This window comes from Geotrypetes seraphini, chromosome 3, assembly GCF_902459505.1.
Source record: "Geotrypetes seraphini chromosome 3, aGeoSer1.1, whole genome shotgun sequence".
Taxonomy (NCBI): Eukaryota; Metazoa; Chordata; class Amphibia; order Gymnophiona; family Dermophiidae; genus Geotrypetes; species Geotrypetes seraphini.
In genome coordinates, this window is record NC_047086.1 from 199,003,625 (window position 1) to 199,023,102 (window position 19,478).

Here is a 19,478-nt window from a genome sequence, read left to right on the forward strand (position 1 = left end):
CATTGTTAATGGAGGCCAGTTAGGTAGATGCCCTGTAAAAAGGTTGCCCTTCCAACTACGGACTTCTGCTAAGAGAGTCAGTTTCTTCTCCCAGGCAGAGCTGCCCCAGTTACACTGGGGACCTCTGGAGCACCGAGAAGCTTCCAAATCCAAATAAAAACAGATCAGACATCTTTCAACTCGTGTATAGAAAGAAAAACTGAGCAGTTAAAGCATTGCCCAGTGGTGTAGGAGGTGGAGCCAAGAGACATACAAATGTAGATGATGCTGTCTATACAACTCGCAACTAGAGAATAACCCACTGATTCAAGACTCATATACCTTTTGCACTAGAAATTACGTTACTGAGATATAGCTACAATACATAGTAGCAAAGTAACATAGTAGATGATGGCAGATAAAGACACAAATGGGCCATCTAATCTGCCCAACCTGATTCAATCTAAACATTTATTGGGGGGGGGGGGGGGGTTTCTCCTTCTTCGTAGCTATTTCTGGGCAAGAATTCAAAGCTCTGCCCAGTACCGTCTTTAGGTTCCAACTACTGAAGTCTCCGTCAAAGCTCACTCCAGTCCATCTACACACTCCTAGTCACTGAAGCCCTCCCCAGCCCATCCTTCACCAAACGACCATATACAGCTGCACTCTATTACATTATTGAGACATGGCTGCATTAACTGAACTCTGTCGCTTTACCTACACGACATTACAGTGCTGAGACGCAGCTACATTACCTGGACTATATTATATTACTGAGATACATCTGCATTATTACATCAAGATATGGTTGCATTATGGTAATGCACCAGACATGACTGCTGTGACCTTGTAGTGCTGGAAGTAATAGAACCACACTCCCCCCAATAATAAAACTCTAGCTATGTGCCGTCAATTAGCTTATTAAGGAAAAGGACTTTACCTGACATTTGTACAGCAGGCCAAAATCAAGTAGGTCGTAAAGAAAACAACACTAGAGAGGGAAGAGAAAGAAAAAGCTAGTTAGTGAACCTGTCACTGGTTGTACTAGATGGAGAATGGCTGCAGCAAAAGATTTAGCTAATGATGGTGGCATGCAGGAGCTTTACAGACCACATGGGTGTCAAAAGACATCTGAAGAAGGGACATGTCTTGTCTGGAGAGCACAGCCATCTCCAATAGATGTTTCTTACCTTGGTCCAGTAAAAGGCATTGCATCCTGTAAGAATCTATTGAATAAAATGTATCTTTTGAATCTGATATAAAATTTCCAGCGTCTCAGAGCTGTTTCCATCATTTGATATGCTGATATTGGAATTTGGGGACTGGGTCCAGAAAAATAGCATGGGAGTTGCAGGCAGAATTTACTAGGAAACCTCTGATGACATTAGCCGGTTGCACCAACTGTTCCTTCCCTTCATGGGTACCAAGAGAGAAAGGGAGGTGCTGAGAGTCTAATTTCTTATATCCAGGCATAATCATAAACATGATCATTCTTTCAAGTTCATAAGAACATGAGACATGTCACACTGGGTCAGACCAAGTGGGCCTATGTCTCCAGCATATCTGGGTTGTTTGGAAGCTGTGCTCAGCATTCCCAAATGAGAAGATTCATTCACTGTTCATTCCCAGAGACTAGGAGAAAGACTCTAATATGAAAACAAGTTAATTCTTATTTTGTAACCTATGTATATTTTTCTTCTAACCAATTTGCACCTTGTAATCATTGACTGCTCAATGTCCTCTTATCTTATCTATTTATATACATTGTAATTCGCTGACTGTACAGCTTTTCTTCATTGTGAACCGCCTAGAAGTCGCAAGACTATGGCGGTATAGAAAAATAAAGTTATTATTATTATTATTATTATTACAGTCGCCTAATGGTTAGTGGAGTAGGTTGATAACCCAGGGAACTAGGTTTGTTTGTTTGTTTATTTCTCATCCGCCTTTATCCAGGGCGAGTTACATATTAACATACAAAATAAAAGATTTGCATTTATCGAACAAAACACTTCAGAGACACACTATAACAAATTACATACTTGCATATCAAATCAAATTATATATAACATACACGTCGCATCAATGACGAATCTCAATTTGAGGCCAGTGCCAAACCCACACATACATCAAAATATAAAATTCCAGAAGTCATACAAGATGCCTCAATAGCAGACATCAATAAACCAAATAAAACAAACCAGACCATCGAACGCCTCCATAACCGGCGTTCAGCACTCAAGAGTCATCACTCCTTCACCTTCAACCCAATTCAGACCCACTGCAGCTCCTTGTGACTCTGAGAGAGTAACTTAACCCGCCGTTGCCTCAGGAACAAAACTCAGACTGTAAGCCCACTAGGAACAGAGAAAGTACTTGCATATAATATAAGTAAACCACTTTGGTTGTACCCACAAAAAGGTAGGTGGGGAGAATACAGTAAAGGTTGCCCCAAGTCAGCATGTATCATCTTGGCGCCTAAGTGCGAAATTCTGTAGTAATAGTTCCGCATGAAACTGCCTTTACAGAATATTAGTTTAGGTCCGCATTCGCACGATTAACTTTAGGTGCGAGAATTTACACCAGCCAAAAAGCTGACGTAAATGCTGGTGTTGAAGTCTCAGAAATTACATGCAATAATGGTAGTATTCGATACCCTGTGCCCGATATCCAGGCATGCCCCTCCCATAGTCACACCCACTTTGAAGTTAAGCACAATGGAAATTAGGCACAAAGGTTATACAGGGAGAAATAATGTATACTATATACCTACTTTTGGCCCATCTTGTAGAACAGTGTCTCTCAAACTGAGTGCCACAGCACAGTGGTGTGCCCTGAAGAGATTCCAGGTGTGCCACAAGAGATTTCAGAAGTTTACGGAATTTTTTTAAATTCCCTTCATAAGTATACACTAGAATAGATGACATGTACGACGTGTATGCAAGAGTCTCAATGTTATGAGGTCTGTGTGCGTAAGGATACAACCGCCCAGACAAGCTTTATTCTTTGATGTGAATAACGGCAAGTAATTTTATTTTTATTTTTTATTCAGTAGTTATCCTAACTTGAGCAACAAAGCAATCAAGGCTGTTTGGATTTTCTTATTTTTGCAAACTTGGATTTTCATCTCTGACAGAAATTCAATTGAAAAAAAGAGAACGGCAACTGCAGATGGTGGATAGTAAAATGCATGTTTGCTTCTCGACTATCGAGTCGCATTTTGAGTTAATTTGCACTCAAAAACAAGCACATCCATTGCATTAACTAGCAATTCTATTTTATCTACTTTTGTTTCACCATTATTACATTTACCCATACATAGCTTTAAATAAATAATACTTAAATTTAATTTTTTTGTTGGTTTTGCAATTTTATAATTTCAGTTATAATGTGCCACGAAAAACATTTGCTCTGTTTAGTGTGCTGGAACTAAAAAAGCATAAGGCATAAGGCATTTCTGTGTGTAACTACTAATAGGCTCCAATTAATGCTTGTTTAGGTCAATTGATTGAGATCCAGAGCACAAATTAAGAGGCAATTAACCTATTAAGTTACTTGCAGAAATGGAAGCTGAACGGACACGTATCAGAACTTTAGTAAGTGTCCTTAGGCATATGTTGTTTAAAGATGCAAAGGTAGGCCCTGTTTATCTTTCCCTTCTTTGAAGACGGTATAAGGACAGGAATGTTTAAACAGAGATGTTGTAAAGTGAATTCAATTGTTTTGTTAAGACGTATTTACAGACAGATTTAGATTAGAAGCTCTGCTGGTTAAGGCTTTTTCTGACCCTCTGTGGACTTCAATCTCCAGATAGGAAAAATGCTGATGTGTTTAAAGTTTCATGTGACCTTCCATATATGGTTTGTATTTACGTCACATGCTGACACATGCTGGCAAACCTGATTCGTATAAAAGATGTGAAACTCATAATAAAATTTGGACATGTTTTGGAAGACGATTTCTGGTCTTTAAGATGTGTCCCCAGGTACCTGACTTCCAAATGACAGAGACAGAGAAAGTATGGGGCAGGAATTGGGACCTAAATCCTTTTCAGTTGGGGGCACGTCCGCGATGGGCAGATGATATCACCAATATTTTGTGAGTATTTCTGAATTTTTTCTGTTCTTTAATACTCACTGGGTAGTGGTGACCTGTACCCACCCCTTATTTTAAGTTCAAGCTTTGGGTTCTATTATGGAGTTTTTTTGGGAAAAATCTCGGGGTACTTTCGGTAAGCACCCCTCATAAATATAAGCAGCTGCCATTCTTTCGGGAAGAATGAAATTATTTATAGAACCCCCCTGCCCACTCTGTCATTTGTAAGGTTAAAACTTTTATAGAGTATAAGATTTTATTGTCTCTTATTACTGTACCTCGCTTATAAGGTAAGATAAGCGAATATTTTTGCATTGTTATATTGGGCTTTGTAATGAGTCATAAGGCACTTAGGTTACTCCTAGACAAATGAGACTTGTACGGCTGTGTGTGTATGACATTTTTCCTTCAGCTCCCATCTTTCTGTGTCACCAATGTTTAATACTGAGGTAGGACGTGCTGTTATATGGAATGAATTGAAAGCGCTGTTTGAATCAGTCTAAGATCTTTCCCTTGTAGTTTGTACACAAGCACTATTTCTTGTCTTCCTTTTGATCCTGACTAATTTTGTGCGTTTCTTCTACGGCTGCTTCCTTTGTGTTCTGTGCTGGATCATAAAAACAAAACAAAAAAAAAAAGAAACAAGAAAAAGAAAAAATTCCGTTTTAGAGGTTTTCTTTCTTGTGCAGAGCAAAGCTAATCTGTTCTTTGCTTTCATTATCAGGGTCTGTGCATGAATGTTTTTGTCCCTTCCCCCAGACTTCTCTGTTTGGGCTTCCACTGACCCCCTATAGTGTTTCTTTGAAGTTACTCATTCTTGGTTTTATCAAGCAGTAAGGTGAGATTCCACTGCTTGTCTCTTGACTTTTCTCCGGCATTATCAAAACCACCATCTCTTCTTATAATACGCCCATCGCTCTTGTTGTCAAAGCTGATGGCATTCCCCGTTTCGTCCTAGATTTTAGGGCTGTTAGTGTTTTGGTAATTCTCATTGCACTTATGTTTCTTCCACCATTCCACCAGCAGCCAATGATTTTTTTCTGTCATTGTCCTAAAGAATGTTTTATTTTTAGTCCCTGTTGGTGAGGCTTTTCAGCTCTTTTTTTGCCTTCACCTTTAAGCAACAGTATACCTAGTGTGGAATGTCCTTCGGGCTATTCTACAAGTCATGCACTGCCCCTCATGGTCCTATTCTCATTTTGTACAACTTTTTGTGTTTCATAATTCAGGAGACCTGTCAGGCTGATAGTTTGCACCTTTTATAATGGTTGGCTGTGTGTGGTCACAAGGTGTCACGAAATAAACTGCACTGGTGTACATCTGAAGTGAAATACCTGGGTTTTGTCCTGTCTCATGGTCAGAGGAAAATCTGCACTTTCTGCATTGCTGCTGTTCTGGGTCTGCCCCGCCCAGCTACCAAGAAAGACATGCTTACTTTTCTTGCTATGATTGGTCACTGCCGCAATGGATCTCTGCTTGTTCCTTCTATGACCAGATTTTGAGACAGACCCTGGTTTCTGAAATGACTGCTCTTATCAGATGGACTTATGAAATGTTGGACATTTAAGATGTACTTTGGTTTCTAGCTCAAGTTTGGGTTTTCCTGCTTATGCCCACATGTTTTATCTCTTTGTTTGGGACTATTGTAACACCATGAAGGGAGAACATGGCGGTAAGTTACGCTCTGTTGCCTTTTTTTTATAGTCACTCCTGTTCAAGAAAGCCCTGGCTGCTTGTGCTATGGTGGTAGAGATGGTTACTTCTCTGACCCTAGGTCAGTCACCCCATTACCCTTCATACTTTTCACGATGTACAAGCCCTTCTTTTAAATGGGCTTTTGGGTCTCACGGGTGAACAGGATTCTCTTCCTCTCTTTTTTCACAGCTTCCTCTGAATTTGATGCCTGGCGTTTGGCAGGTGCCCAAAGCCGCCCTTTTGGACGGACTTTGGTGCAAAGAGGGGAAACCCTGGATACCAGCTGCTAGCTCTCCCTTATTCATTGCCCAATATCATGGTATTGGTTATCGTAGTGCTCGCTCGACATTTTAACTTCTTGCTAGTGATATTTTCATTCTTGACCTTTTGCTCCTTGATACATATATATATAGCTCAATAATTACAGCTGACACGGTTGTGAATTGAAAATAAATTGGAAAATACAATTCCTTTCTATTGTTTTAGCTGAAATTAGGATGTTGCTAATTTAAAATGTTTTTTCCGGATTTATACATAGCCATCCCAGATCAGTTTTGGCACAGATATTTCTAGTGTTTTCCACGGGTCCTCTTTATCACTGCAGAGATAGAGACGCTCCAAAGAGACATTAGCTTTATGCCTTTTTTCAAATATGAGATGGTTATGATATACATTATTTGTTGTTTTGATTTTTTTATATCAATGTGTTTATTTGCAGAGTTAAATTCAGCCCTGCACACTTGACAGATGGAGTAATAGCTCCACGCTTAAAACTTTATGTTTTGTCTGTGTCATGTCTACTTGTTTTAGTTTAGTGGGTACCCCAGGATACATAATATTGGCCATTTCTAGAGCTCTTTTTCCACTTCTTACTAGCCTAACTGCGCAATGTTCTTTTACTTTTAGCTTTTATATTCTGAATATAGTTTAGTTAGGGGTTATAAGAAAAAGCTTTATTTTATACAGCATTTATTTCGTGGTGTTCCCTACATATGATCCATACATTTCTGAATACATTCAGTACATCAGTATGGTCTCTCTGAAGTGCATAATAGTTATATGCAGCACGCAAAAACATATATTTTTGGATTGTTCAATTAAGAACCTTAAGTAACTGAGTATTGTCTCTCTTTTGCCATAGCTATATCAAATACATGAATTGGTATTGTTACATGTTGCCACATTCAGTACAGGCAACATGGTTTCTCTTGTTTTCTATCTCTTATTTGGATCACATTGGAGTACAGCTGCTGAATGATATTTGGAATGCTTTTCAAGCATTTCTTTTCAAGTATCTCTTTTCAAGTATGCACAGACATCTGGCTGTTCTCCCTTTGAGATTCTCACGGGATGACCTTTCCCCGCCCCCATGGGTAGATTTTCCCTTGATACAGGAGAAATACGTCCAAAAGCTAATTGAAATATTAGGGCTTGTTCAAAGAAACGTGTCTTGCACTTCTCCTTTCTCTCCACAGATTCCTACCCATTATTTCCAGCCTGGTGATTGTCCAGAAGCTTTCCAAGGTTCGGAAGCAGACGGATTTCCCCTTTGGCCTTCCCACTACTGTGATCGCTGTGACTAGGCCCGCTGCACTCACTGAGGAGTTTCCTGTTTGGATCCACGCAAGTCGCTTGAAGAGGGTTAACCTAAAACCCCAGAAGCAAGTCTTCCCTGCGCAGATTTCACCTCCTCCAGTGTAACAACATGATGATTTCATTGCAGCATTCTACCAACTTTATCATTCTCTTACTGGCACCGCTGCTGCTAGTTTTTCTCCCTGTATGGATCATTTCTAACTGGGTCTACAGGGATGATGTGTTCTGGGTCCACGACACTTTCTGCCCATACCCATCTGTAAATGACACTCCTGCTGTAAACAGCACCCCCGACACCTCTTTGCGAACACGACGTCAAGCTGGACTACTCCCTCGCAAAGGCTGTCCTTCAATTGGAATCCAGAAAAGACCGATAGTATGCTACCTTATGGTATAATTCCAGCAGTGTGCAAGTTGCCACCTTCTCCTGTGACATTGCGGACTGTTCATCAATTGATATCCCAAGGCTGTGCCATTGGTCCTCAGAGATTCCTAAAACTAAGGACATATATATATATGTTACTGACTCACGTTGGGGGTTAAGTGTGCATTCTGGGGAGTGGTAGGGTGGAATATTTATACTGACTGGGTTTATAAACTAGAAAATACTCTGAAAAACAGTGGACCAAAATGGTAAATCACTGCTTACTTGTATGACCCTTCATAAGGTTGGACACTGTTATAGGAAAAGTGTTCCTGCACAAATTATTAAGCTTTCTCTTACTATTGACAACCCTAGACCTACTGATGAAGGTATGTACATTATGGACATGTGGTTTAAGGGTGGGTCTAGCTATCCGACCCATCAGTTTTCTTATGGGATCTATCTACCTCCACTCATCCTCTCCCGCCATTTTGTGGGGGCCCCAAAAAATACTAACCCACTGGCCCCTACATTCAATAAACTTACTGACATGATGGCTATTAAGAACATAAGAACATAAGCAATGCCTCCGCCGGGTCAGACCACAGGTCCATCCTGCCCAGCAGTCCGCTCCCGCGGCGGCCCAAACAGGTCACGACCTGTCAGAATCATCAGAAGGGGCTCCCTTGCCACCTTGGCTTCCCATTTAAGTCCTGCCTTCCTATCGAAGCCCTAGCCCTCCGGTCTTTCACATGCACGACCTGGTTGGTTTTTAAAGCCTTTTGAAAATCGAGGTAAATGATGTCTATGGGCTCCCCATTGTCCACCCGACTGCTTATTCCCTCAAAGAAGTACAGAAGGTTCGTTAGGCATGATCTTCCCTTGCAGAATCCGTGCTGGCTTGTTCTCAGTAGGCCATTCCTCTCGATGTGTTCGCAAATGCCGTCCTTGATCATAGCTTCCACCATCTTCCCTATAATTGAAGTCAGGCTCACCGGCCTGTAGTTCCCGGGGTCACCCCTCGATCCCTTCTTGAAGATAGGTGTGACATTTGCCACTTTCCAGTCCTCTGGTACCTCACCAGTTTTCAAGGATAGGTTGCAAACATGTTGGATTGTGCCCGCTATTGGCTATTGCCAATCCCACTTTTGAAGATATTGTGGCTGTTGAGGTAGGGTTTTCAGAATGTAACCTTTGGTTAGAATGGATGAAATTCACTGCTGATCAACATAATAAGAGTAATTGTTACATATGTGCTCAAGCTAGACCCCATCTAGGAACCATACATCTGGACCTCCCTCCTGGTATCCAACCATGCTTTTTTGGGTTATTTACCTATCCCCTTTGTGCACTGCAGTGTTCTAAATACCCTTTGTTGCCAGGACAGCAAAAGCTTGATATTGCCGTTACCATCTATAAGGGCAATTACACATGTCATGTTTCTAATCTGACACAGAGTAGTTTTGTAGGTAATTTACCCCCAGGTTATTGTTCTGTCTTGGCTCATAGGTATGCCCTATTGTTGCTGCATCAGATTTGATATTTACTGGCTTTATGGAGACTTTTGGCTCCCTGTTAAGCTACCCAGCCAGTGGATAGGAGGCCAGTGCACTTTAGTTAAGGTTACTATGCTTCTGCATATTCTTTCTGAAAGGCATCCTTCCTATTCACATGGTTTTTCCTTTTATTTGTCTTGATATAAATCTGATCACATGTATATTATAGGGGTCCCAAGAGGGGTCCCAGATGAATTTAAGGCCCGAGCTCAGGTTAAGGCTGGGTTTGAGTTCCTTATTCCCTTTATTACTATTAATAAGAATGTTGATCAGATTAATTAAAATTATTATAATCAGCAACGCTTTGTGAACTATTCTAGGGACGCCTTGCAAGGTATTACTGATCAATTAGGCTCCACTTCTCAGATGGTTCTCAAAATCATATGGCCCTAGATATGATTCTAGCTGAGAATTCTGTTAAATTCTCCTCAGTATTCTATGCTGTTGTACTGTTCTTTCTGACAATATAGGTCCTCCTATGGACATTCAGAAATTAGCAGACCTCTTTGCTGAGTTCAAATGTAACTCTGATTTATCTAATTCTTGGGATCAGCACTTTAGTTGAATGCAGTGTTGGAAAAAAAAAAACCTTTTTATTGTTATAATCTCTTATTATTTGCACTCTTATCTTGACTGCTCATGTACTGTGTTATTCGTATTACAGCTCCTAAAAAACCCCTCCTTGAGAGACATATCTAGAGTATCACTCCCTTCCAGCTCATGCTGTGTATTTATGACGTCATTTACATGACGTAAGAGGGGAATTGAACGGACACGTATCAGAACTTTAGTAAGTGTCCTTAGGCATATGTTGTTTAAAGATGCAAAGGTAGGCCCTGTTTATCTTTCCCTTCTTTGAAGACGGTATAAGGACAGGAATGTTTAAACAGAGATGTTGTAAAGTGAATTCAATTGTTTTGTTAAGACGTATTTACAGACAGATTTAGATTAGAAGCTCTGCTGGTTAAGGCTTTTTCTGACCCTCTGTGGACTTCAATCTCCAGATAGGAAAAATGCTGATGTGTTTAAAGTTTCATGTGACCTTCCATATATGGTTTGTATTTACGTCACATGCTGACACATGCTGGCAAACCTGATTCGTATAAAAGATGTGAAACTCATAATAAAATTTGGACATGTTTTGGAAGACGATTTCTGGTCTTTAAGATGTGTCCCCAGGTACCTGACTTCCAAATGACAGAGACAGAGAAAGTATGGGGCAGGAATTGGGACCTAAATCCTTTTCAGAAGCCACATGTAGAAATCCATGCCTAACTTGGGCACCATCTATAGAATCAGGGGTATATGGCTAATAATTGTTAGTGGACTTATCCTTCAGAAACTTGTCCAAAACTTTTTCAAAACTCTCAAAGGTTTGGGTACTATCATTCTCCTGTTACACCAGTGCTCTTCAATGGCAGCCCTGGAGACCTCTAGGATGGCCCCCCAATGTTTTTCTACTTTTCCCCACTAGTCTCTGCTTCTCTATCCAAGCTTAGGTCAGAAAAGGGGAAGTGAATGTGAGGAACAAATTCTGAAGCCACTGGGGGTAGGATGCACATACTTGAAGGATGCTATATACTGGAAGGATAAGGCATCTCTCAAAAGAAGAGCATGCATATGGAAACACACAGCACTTTGATGATACACAAATGAAGGGTTTAAAGGGGGGGCTGGATATGATGAATGGCATTACCACATTCTGACCAGCAGTGTTGTGGCCCTGAATGAGAAGATATCTGGCAGCTCTCCTGCAGTCATTTGAATCCCAAGTGGTCCCAGCTTAAAAAGGGGTTGACCTAAGAAATGAATGTCAAAGGACAGATACTCACTAGGAAGCAAGGTACCATGCTGGGTTGGCCTGGACATATCCTTTCACTGGTTCACTGCAAGAATCAAGAGAGAGCAGAGTTAACAAAAAAATTTAGAACTCAGAGAAACTGTTATGAAGAGAAGAATCAGCAGTCACGGCTTCAGGACAACTCATTTCCACATCACCAGCTATATTGAAAGCCATTAACATCTGGACTACTGTTTCCCCACCAATGCTCCCTTAAAGGATTGGATGAGTGCATGCAAATTGTTTCTCCTGAGAGAGACAAGTTCTAAAATGTATTTGGGGTGTGAGTAACAAGTTCTAAAAACCAATAATTTTCCAGATTTGCAAGTATTTTTGTGAGCAACCATGTAAAATCTGTGAGCGATACTCCTAGATTGTAAGAGCAATTGTTCATGTGCTCAGCTTACAGGGAACATAGTTTCCCACATCTTGGTTTCTCCCTAAATAGCTATTAGAAATGAGATATGAATGAATGTCGTTCTCCTAGGACAAACTGGAGACCAGTTGCTCACAAGTGCTCAAAATGCCCTGTTGAGCAGGTGAAGGAGTTCCGCTGTCAGTTCACTGTTTAGGGCCAGCCCCTGTTTCAGTTTTCCCACAAGGTCTGACACTTTTTCCATTGGTCATAAGCATCAGAAAAACATCTTCAAAATTTAAGTTTTCATGTTAGGCCACCTCAGTTTTTGTTTTGAAAACTCTGGCCATTCAAAAAAAATGAAGGAAACTTCACAAATGAGAGACATCCTAGCTAAGGGTTTAAAGTTTCCTTCATTTTTGCATGCTGTAGCCTGCACCATTACCACTGCATCATGGTTTGACACTATTAAAATCAAGCTATTTGATTTTGCTATAGATAATTTTCTTCTGATGTCCCGATGGCAGAAGAAACCCAGGGGGAGATTCTCAAAAGTTTACCATGCATGACTGTAGCCAGTCTTACTTGTAAGGCAGGTCATAGTAACATAGTAACATAGTAGAAGACGGCAGATAAAGACCCGAATGGTCCATCCAGTCTGCCCAACCTGATTCAATTTAAATTTTTATTTTTATTTTTTTTTCTTCTTAGCTATTTCTGGGCAAGAATCCAAAGCTTTACCCGGTACTGTGCTTGGGTTCCAACTGCCGAAATCTCTGTTAAGACTTACTCCAGCCCATCTACACCCTCCCAGCCATTGAAGACATCCCCTGCCCATCCTCCACCAAACGGCCATACACAGACACAGACTGTGCAAGTCTGCCCAGTAACTGGCCTAGTTCAATATTTAATATTATTTTCTGATTCTAAATCTTCTGTGTTCATCCCACGCTTCTTTGAACTCAGTCACAGACTCTCCACCACCTCTCTCGGGAGCGCATTCCAGGCATCCACTACCCTCTCCGTAAAGTAGAATTTCCTAACATTGCCCTTGAATCTACCACCCTCAACCTCAAATTATGTCCTCTGGTTTTACCATTTTCCTTTCTCTACCCTTCAAGTATTTGAACATCTGAATCATATCTCCCCTGTCTCTCCTTTCCTCTAGGGCAGGGGTCTGCAACCTTTAAGACATAAAGAGCCACTTGGACCCGTTTTCGAAAAGAAAAAAAAACTTGGAGCCGCAAAACCATTATAAAACAAATCTAACACTGAATATATTGTTTCTTATCTTAATGCTATATACAGGATCACTAAATTGAAAATAAAATCATTTTTCCTACCTTTGCTATTTGGTGATTTCATGAGTCTCTGGTTGCACTTTCTTCTTCTGACTGTGCATCCAATCTTTCTTCCTTTCTTTCAGCCTCCTGTATGTTTCCTCTCCTCCAGACCTCATTCTTTCCCCCAACTTTTTCTTTCTGTGTCCCTGTTCCCCCTTCTTTCTGTCTCCGTGCCGTCCCCCAAGCCACTCGGTTTGCTGCCACCGCAATCGGGGAACAGCCCCCAAGCCACCGCCGTCCCAAGCTTTCCCTGCAGAAGTGTTGCGCTGACCAGCATTCCGCTCCCTGATGTCAATTCTGACGTAGGAGAGGAAGTTCCGGGCCAACAAGGCATTTCTCCTCATTCCATCCAGCCTGAGCCCCATCTCTCCTTGATCCAGCATTTCCCTTCTGTGTCTGTCAGAATTACCATTCCACCTATTTTCCAGCATCACCCTTCTTTGTGTCCATCTCACCTATATCCCTATCTCACCACTTTTTCAGAATCTTCATTTGTCTCTGTCCTTGTCTTTACCCCATGTTCACCATTTGCCCTTTCAATGTCGTTATCTCCCCCCCCCCACACTTTTTCAGCATTACTTCTATGTCTCTATTTCACCTCCTCTTCATGTCCCCTCTGTATCTCTATCCTTATTCAGTAGGTCCTGCTTACCCTTTCTCTTCTTTGTGTCACTATCTCTATTTTCAGCTTTCCCCCCTTTTCCTTTGTTAATGCACCCTGTAGCCAGAATCTTTCTACCCTCCCTCCACTCCGGCCCAGCCCAGTATTAAATATTTCCTTTTGTTTCCCTCCCCTCTCTCTTTCTCTCTCTCTTCTTCTCCCTCACCCACGAGTCCTGCATCTGGCCCTCTCCCTTCTACCTGCACCTGGCAACACCCCCCTGCTCCGCGGCTCTCTTCAGCAACTTGTCAGCAGCGGTGATCAAGACAAGCTACCGACATCGAGGCCTTCCCTCTACGAGTCCCGCCTTTGTGGAAAAAGGAAGTTGAAACAAGCGGGACTCGCAGAGGGTAGGCCCCGACGTCAGAAGCTGCTGCTGAGTTGCCGAAGAGAGCCGCGGAGCAGGGGATGTGGCCGGAAGCAGGTAGAAGGGAGAGGGAGATAGGAAGGCTGTAGAGCTCCGGAGCATGACACCGACCCCGGCCAGGATTTCTTTTTCAGCGTGCACCTTACAAGTCCAGCGTCGCGGCGGGAAATAGCCATGCTGAGCAGTGAGCTCAGCACTACACAGATGAAAGCCTTGCTTGCTGATTGGTCCGGCGGCACGGCGGGGCGGGACCGCCGGACCAATCAGCAAGCAAGGCTTTCATCTGTGTATGTGCTGAGCTCACTGCTCAGCATGGCTATTTCCCGCCGCGACGCCGGACTTGTAACTGCATGCCTGCGTGACACACTACCGGAGCCGCAGCAAAGGTGGAAAAGAGCCGCATGCGGCTCTGGAGCCGCAGGTTGCCGACCCCCGCTCTAGGGTATACATATTCAGGGCTTCCAGTCTCTCCTCATAAGTCTTCTGGCACAAGCCTCCTATCATTTTCGTCGCCCTCCTCTGGACCGCCTCAAGTCTTCTTACGTCTTTCGCCAGATATGGTCTCCAAAACTGAACACAATACTCCAAGAGGGGCCTCACCAATGACCTGTACAGGGGCATCAACACCTTCCTTCTACTGACTACGCCTCTCTTTATACAGCCCAGCATCCTTCTGGCAGCAGCCACAGCCTTGTCACACTGTTTTTTCGCCTTTAGATCTTTGGACACTATAACCCCAAGGTCCCTCTCCCCGTCCGTGCATATCAGCTTCTCTCCTCCCAGCATAGACGGTTCCTTCCTATTATTAATCCCCAAATGCATTACTCTGCATTTCTTTGCATTGAATTTTAGTTGCCAGGCATTAGACCATTCCTCTAACTTTTGCAGATCCTTTTTCATATTTTCCACTCCCTCTTCGGTGTCTACTCTGTTACAAATCTTGGTATCATCTGCAAAAAGGCACACTTTTCCTTCTAACCCTTCAGCAATGTCACTCACAAACATATTGAACAGGATTGGCCCCAGCACCGAACCCTGAGGGACTCCACTAGTCACCTTTCCTTCCTTCGAGCGACTTCCATTAACCACCACTCTCTGGCGTCTGTCCGACAGCCAGTTTCTGACCCAGTTCACCACTTTGGGTCCTAACTTCAGCCCTTCAAGTTTGTTCAACAGCCTCCTATGAGAAACTGTATCAAAGGCTTTGCTGAAATCCAAGTAAATTACATCTAGCATATGTCCTCGATTCAGCTCTCTGGTTACCCAATCAAAAAATTCAATCAGGTTCGTTTGGCACGATTTACCTTTTGTAAAGCCATGTTGCCTTGGATCCTGTAACCCATTAGATTCAAGGAAGTACACTATCCTTTCTTTCAGCAACACTTCCATTATTTTTCCAACAACTGAAGTTAGGCTCACTGGCCTGTAGTTTCCTGCTTCATCCCTGTGACCATTTTTATGAATAGGGACCACATCCGCTCTCCTCCAATCCCCAGGAATCACTCCCGTCTCCAGAGATTTGTTGAACAAGTCTTTAATAGGACTCGCCAGAACCTCTCTGAGCTCCCTTAGTATCCTGGGATGGATCCCGTCTGGTCCCATCGCTTTGTCCACCTTCAGTTTTTCAAGTTGCTCATAAACACTTCCGATGCTCAAATCATGGTGGCAGCCACCGAGAACCCTAGGCAAATGCATTGCAAGGAGCTCATTAATATTAAAATAAGCACTTCTTGTAATGCTCCGGAAGGAATGCCCACCTCTTATTAGGTCAAATTTTCTTGCAGGTCTGGAGCTGTCGGCAATGATTTGGCATCTGTTATGTGTATATATGTTCTGCGCCTATGGTCAGAACACAGCTTATAGGTACGGGACACACACTCATATAACAGATGCATCCATATTGGGTGTTTAAACAAAACAAAAAAGCCCATTTTAATAAACTCATGAGCTCTGGTGATCAGGAATTGTACTGGGCCTGCGCAGAGCTGTGCCTACCACTTAGCTCTTCTGCAAAGATGCCAGGCACAGTTCCTCTCCCTTTTACTGGGCTACTCAGAAGAAATAGTGTGCATTTAATTTGCCTGCTGTTTCTGCTGAGCAGACTGGTTAAACAACCTGAGATTTTTAACCGGGTTGCCAGAGCTTTGAAAATCCTGCGCCCAGTGGCTTCAGAAATTGTGCCCAGTGCAGCAAAACAATGTCAGATTCCAACACCCTTGACTTGTACCTGTCATGTCTAGTGTGCAATCAAAATGGGGCCAAATTCAAAGGAAGTTATAAGGTTACCAGGGACAGGGCGGGCAGGAGCTACTAGATCCGCATGTGGAGTGGGAAGAAATAGATGCCAGACCTGCAGGGGGGGGGCAGAGGAAGGGAGACAGATGTTTCCTACCCACCCAAATTAATTCTGGGCCCAACCAAAATGTCAGATCTGGCTACATTACAGGTACCAGCTTCTGTTTTTGCTAAGCTCACCAGAGGCAGATTTCCGTCTGCTGTATCGACAATATCATGCTGAAAATCCTTTTAAATGGTTCAGTGGTATCTGTGTAGTTGGTATGGTGGAGTAAGTGTGGGGCCACAAAGTTTATTCAAATAGCATCTGTATTCACCCACTATGGGCCTGATATTCAGATCACGGGAGACAGCCCGTCTAAGTCCCACAGTCAGCAGTGAATCTGGATATTCAATGCTGGGTCATTTCCAGTGAAGCTAGAAAAACCCGAAAAAATGGGAGCTGAAAAAACTAAAAAAACAAAAGACTCCCAAGCCCCAAGGCGTAAACTGTGATCAGGGGTAGAGACCGCCCGCAGTGAGAATGAAGGAACTGAAGTGTTCCGCTCAAACTAACCTAAGAAAATATATAACTTAGAATTGTGTAGAGAGCCCTCAGTCACACAGCCACCCCCAAACGGAGGCAACGGCTGTCACTGGCTTACACCAAAAAGGTGTCCACTGTGAAACATCCTTGGGCTCTCTGTGAATTTAGTGAATTGTAACACAAAAAGTGCTTAAAGTGCTTACTTAATCATCACTCACGGTGAGTAGTCTCTACCCCTGATCCAGGGGGGCTAACAAAAAACAAGTGTCCAAATTCAACCAGCAATATCAAAAGAAGATACTTAGCTTCTTCAAAAGGGCAATCAGCATATCACCACACGTCCTACGGGACTCCGTTTCGGGGGAGTACTCCCCCTTCTTCAGGAACAGCTGACGCTAGGCAGGAGCCGGTCAATCTTACGGCTGCTGCGTGAAGGCAATAGAAGAAAATGGCCCGTAGGACGTGTGGTGGTGATATGCTGATTGCCCTTTTGAAGAAGCTAAGTATCTTCTTTTGATATTGCTGGTTGAATTTGGACACTTGTTTTTTGTTAGCCCCCCTGGATCAGGGGTAGAGACTACTCACCGTGAGTGATGATTAAGTAAGCACTTTAAGCACTTTTTGTGTTACAATTCACTAAATTCACAGAGAGCCCAAGGATGTTTCACAGTGGACACCTTTTTGGTGTAAGCCAGTGACAGCCGTTGCCTCCATTTGGGGGTGGCTGTGTGACTGAGGGCTCTCTACACAATTCTAAGTTATATATTTTCTTAGGTTAGTTTGAGCGGAACACTTCAGTTCCTTCATTCTCACTGCGGGCGGTCTCTACCCCTGATCACAGTTTACGCCTTGGGGCTTGGGAGTCTTTTGTTTTTTTTTGGGTCATTTCCAGTGACTAATATTTGAATATCCGCGGGGGGGAGGGGGGGAGGGTTGACCAGCTTTACCTTAACTGGTTCAGTCGATATTCAAAGCTGATCAGTTAAGTTACAACAGGCAAAGATAGAAATGCTATTTAGGCAGTCTGATTTGCCTGCTAAACATATCACACAATATTGCTGGTTATCACATCATATAGACAGGCACCAAGAATAACACCTTGCCTTGAGATATAGACAGTCTAACAAAAGGCAAGGGAGGCGTCTTTTCAACCAATGATCAGGGCATCTTGAGCCGGCACACGGCTGAATGTGGTGTTGCTCGGTTGCTTTCCGTAGTGAGACTTGAAGCTGTGTCCCCTGATGAAGGCATCTTCTATACGCTGAAACTTGGATCCTTGTCAGGATCACTGGTTTAAATAAAGACTTGATCATTGGTTGAAAAGATGCCTCTCTTGTTTTTTGTTAGACTATCACATCATATAGCCAGCTAACTTTTAGCATCTAACTGCAAATATTCAGCAGAAATAACCGGTTATCTTGTGCTGAATATTTGTAGCTAGCCAGTTAAACATTATTTAACCAGTCATCAGCTATTTCTGGCTATAGAAACATGATGGCAGATAGAGGCCAAATGGCCCATCTAGTCTGCCTATCTGCAGTAACCATTATCTCATTCTCTCTCCGAAAGATCCTACGTGCATATCTAAGCCTTCTTTAATTCAGTTAAATAGCTTTGAATATCAGGGGGTATCTGCATAAACTATGAATTTAGACTAGGTCTGCTACTCAGAAGGCCCGAACTTAAGGTGTAGCAATGATGGCGCTGACTGCATTGCACAGATTCAGCACCACTGACTATACTTCTAGCAGTGCTGAACATATATATTATTTTAAATGCCATAACCAGCATTTAAATGGCTGTCATTATTGAATATTAAACCCAGTATCCCTAGCTGTGAGATAAATACTTTCTAGTAATCTCTACACATTACAGGGCATAATACATGTTTAACGTGAGAGTGTTGGGGATTTTGGACTTAAAAGCAATCCCAAAATGGTGGATCTTCAAATGTGGACTTGAACACAGCAAGAAATGGAACGAGAAGCATTAGTTTAGGACAGGACATTCAAGACATCAGGGTGGCAGGACAACCAGGTATTGTACCTAATTTGCTAATCACCTGTCTCCTGACACAGGAGCCCTTTTACTAAACTGCAGTAAGCAATAACGCATGCTTACTGCAAGTTAAAAATGCGTGGAGGGACATAATTAAAAAAAAACCCATCTAAGTCCCCTTTTGGCCTAAGACCTTAAACGTTGAAAGTAGAAGTAGGGAAAATGTCCATTATAAAAAAAAAAAAACGTCCAAAAAGAGGTTTTTTTGATAATGGCCTGCCTCTACATTCAGCTGTTTAAACGCTCGGACCACCAATACGTCTACACTTACACCATATCATCAACCTAAAAAAAGCTTAAGTCCCAAATACCCAAAACAAGGGCTTTTAGGCGAAGGAGGAACCAGTCTGTCAAAAACAACACCGGTTACAGAATCCACCCCCCCCCCTACAACGATCGGGGCAAGAGGGAGCCCAAGCCCTCTTGCCCCGGCGACACCCCGAACCCCGACTACAATTGGGGCAAAAGGAAGCCCAAGCCCTCTTGCCCCGGCAACACCCCCAAACCCCCCCTCCCCCTCCGCCAATTACGATCGGGCCAGGAGGGAGCCTAAGCCCTCCTGGCCACGTGACCCCCCCTACAATATCAGGCAGGAGGGAGCCCAACCCCTCCTGCCCAGGTGAACCCCCTACCCTTATCCCCACTAAAATACGGGCAGGAGGGATCCCAGGCCCTCGACGCACCCCCCCTCCCACGATCGCCCCCCCTGAACCCCGGATCGGCCCCCCCCCGCCGACCCGTAAGATCC

The 19,478-nt window shown here is 43.0% G+C and overlaps 1 protein-coding gene across 3 annotated transcripts in view; it reads right to left on the minus strand.

Moving 5' to 3' along the window:
- The window catches only part of FAIM2 (Fas apoptotic inhibitory molecule 2), a 145,927-nt gene that overhangs the window by 53,577 nt on the left and 72,872 nt on the right, over window positions 1–19,478 (minus strand). For all 3 annotated transcript variants that reach the window (XM_033937159.1, XM_033937161.1, XM_033937160.1), the window contains exons 5-6: window positions 11,118–11,171; window positions 920–970 (exon numbers count right to left, since the gene is read on the minus strand). In XM_033937159.1, the coding sequence (XP_033793050.1) occupies window positions 920–970; window positions 11,118–11,171 (105 nt within the window). The remainder of the gene's footprint in view (window positions 1–919; window positions 971–11,117; window positions 11,172–19,478) is intronic.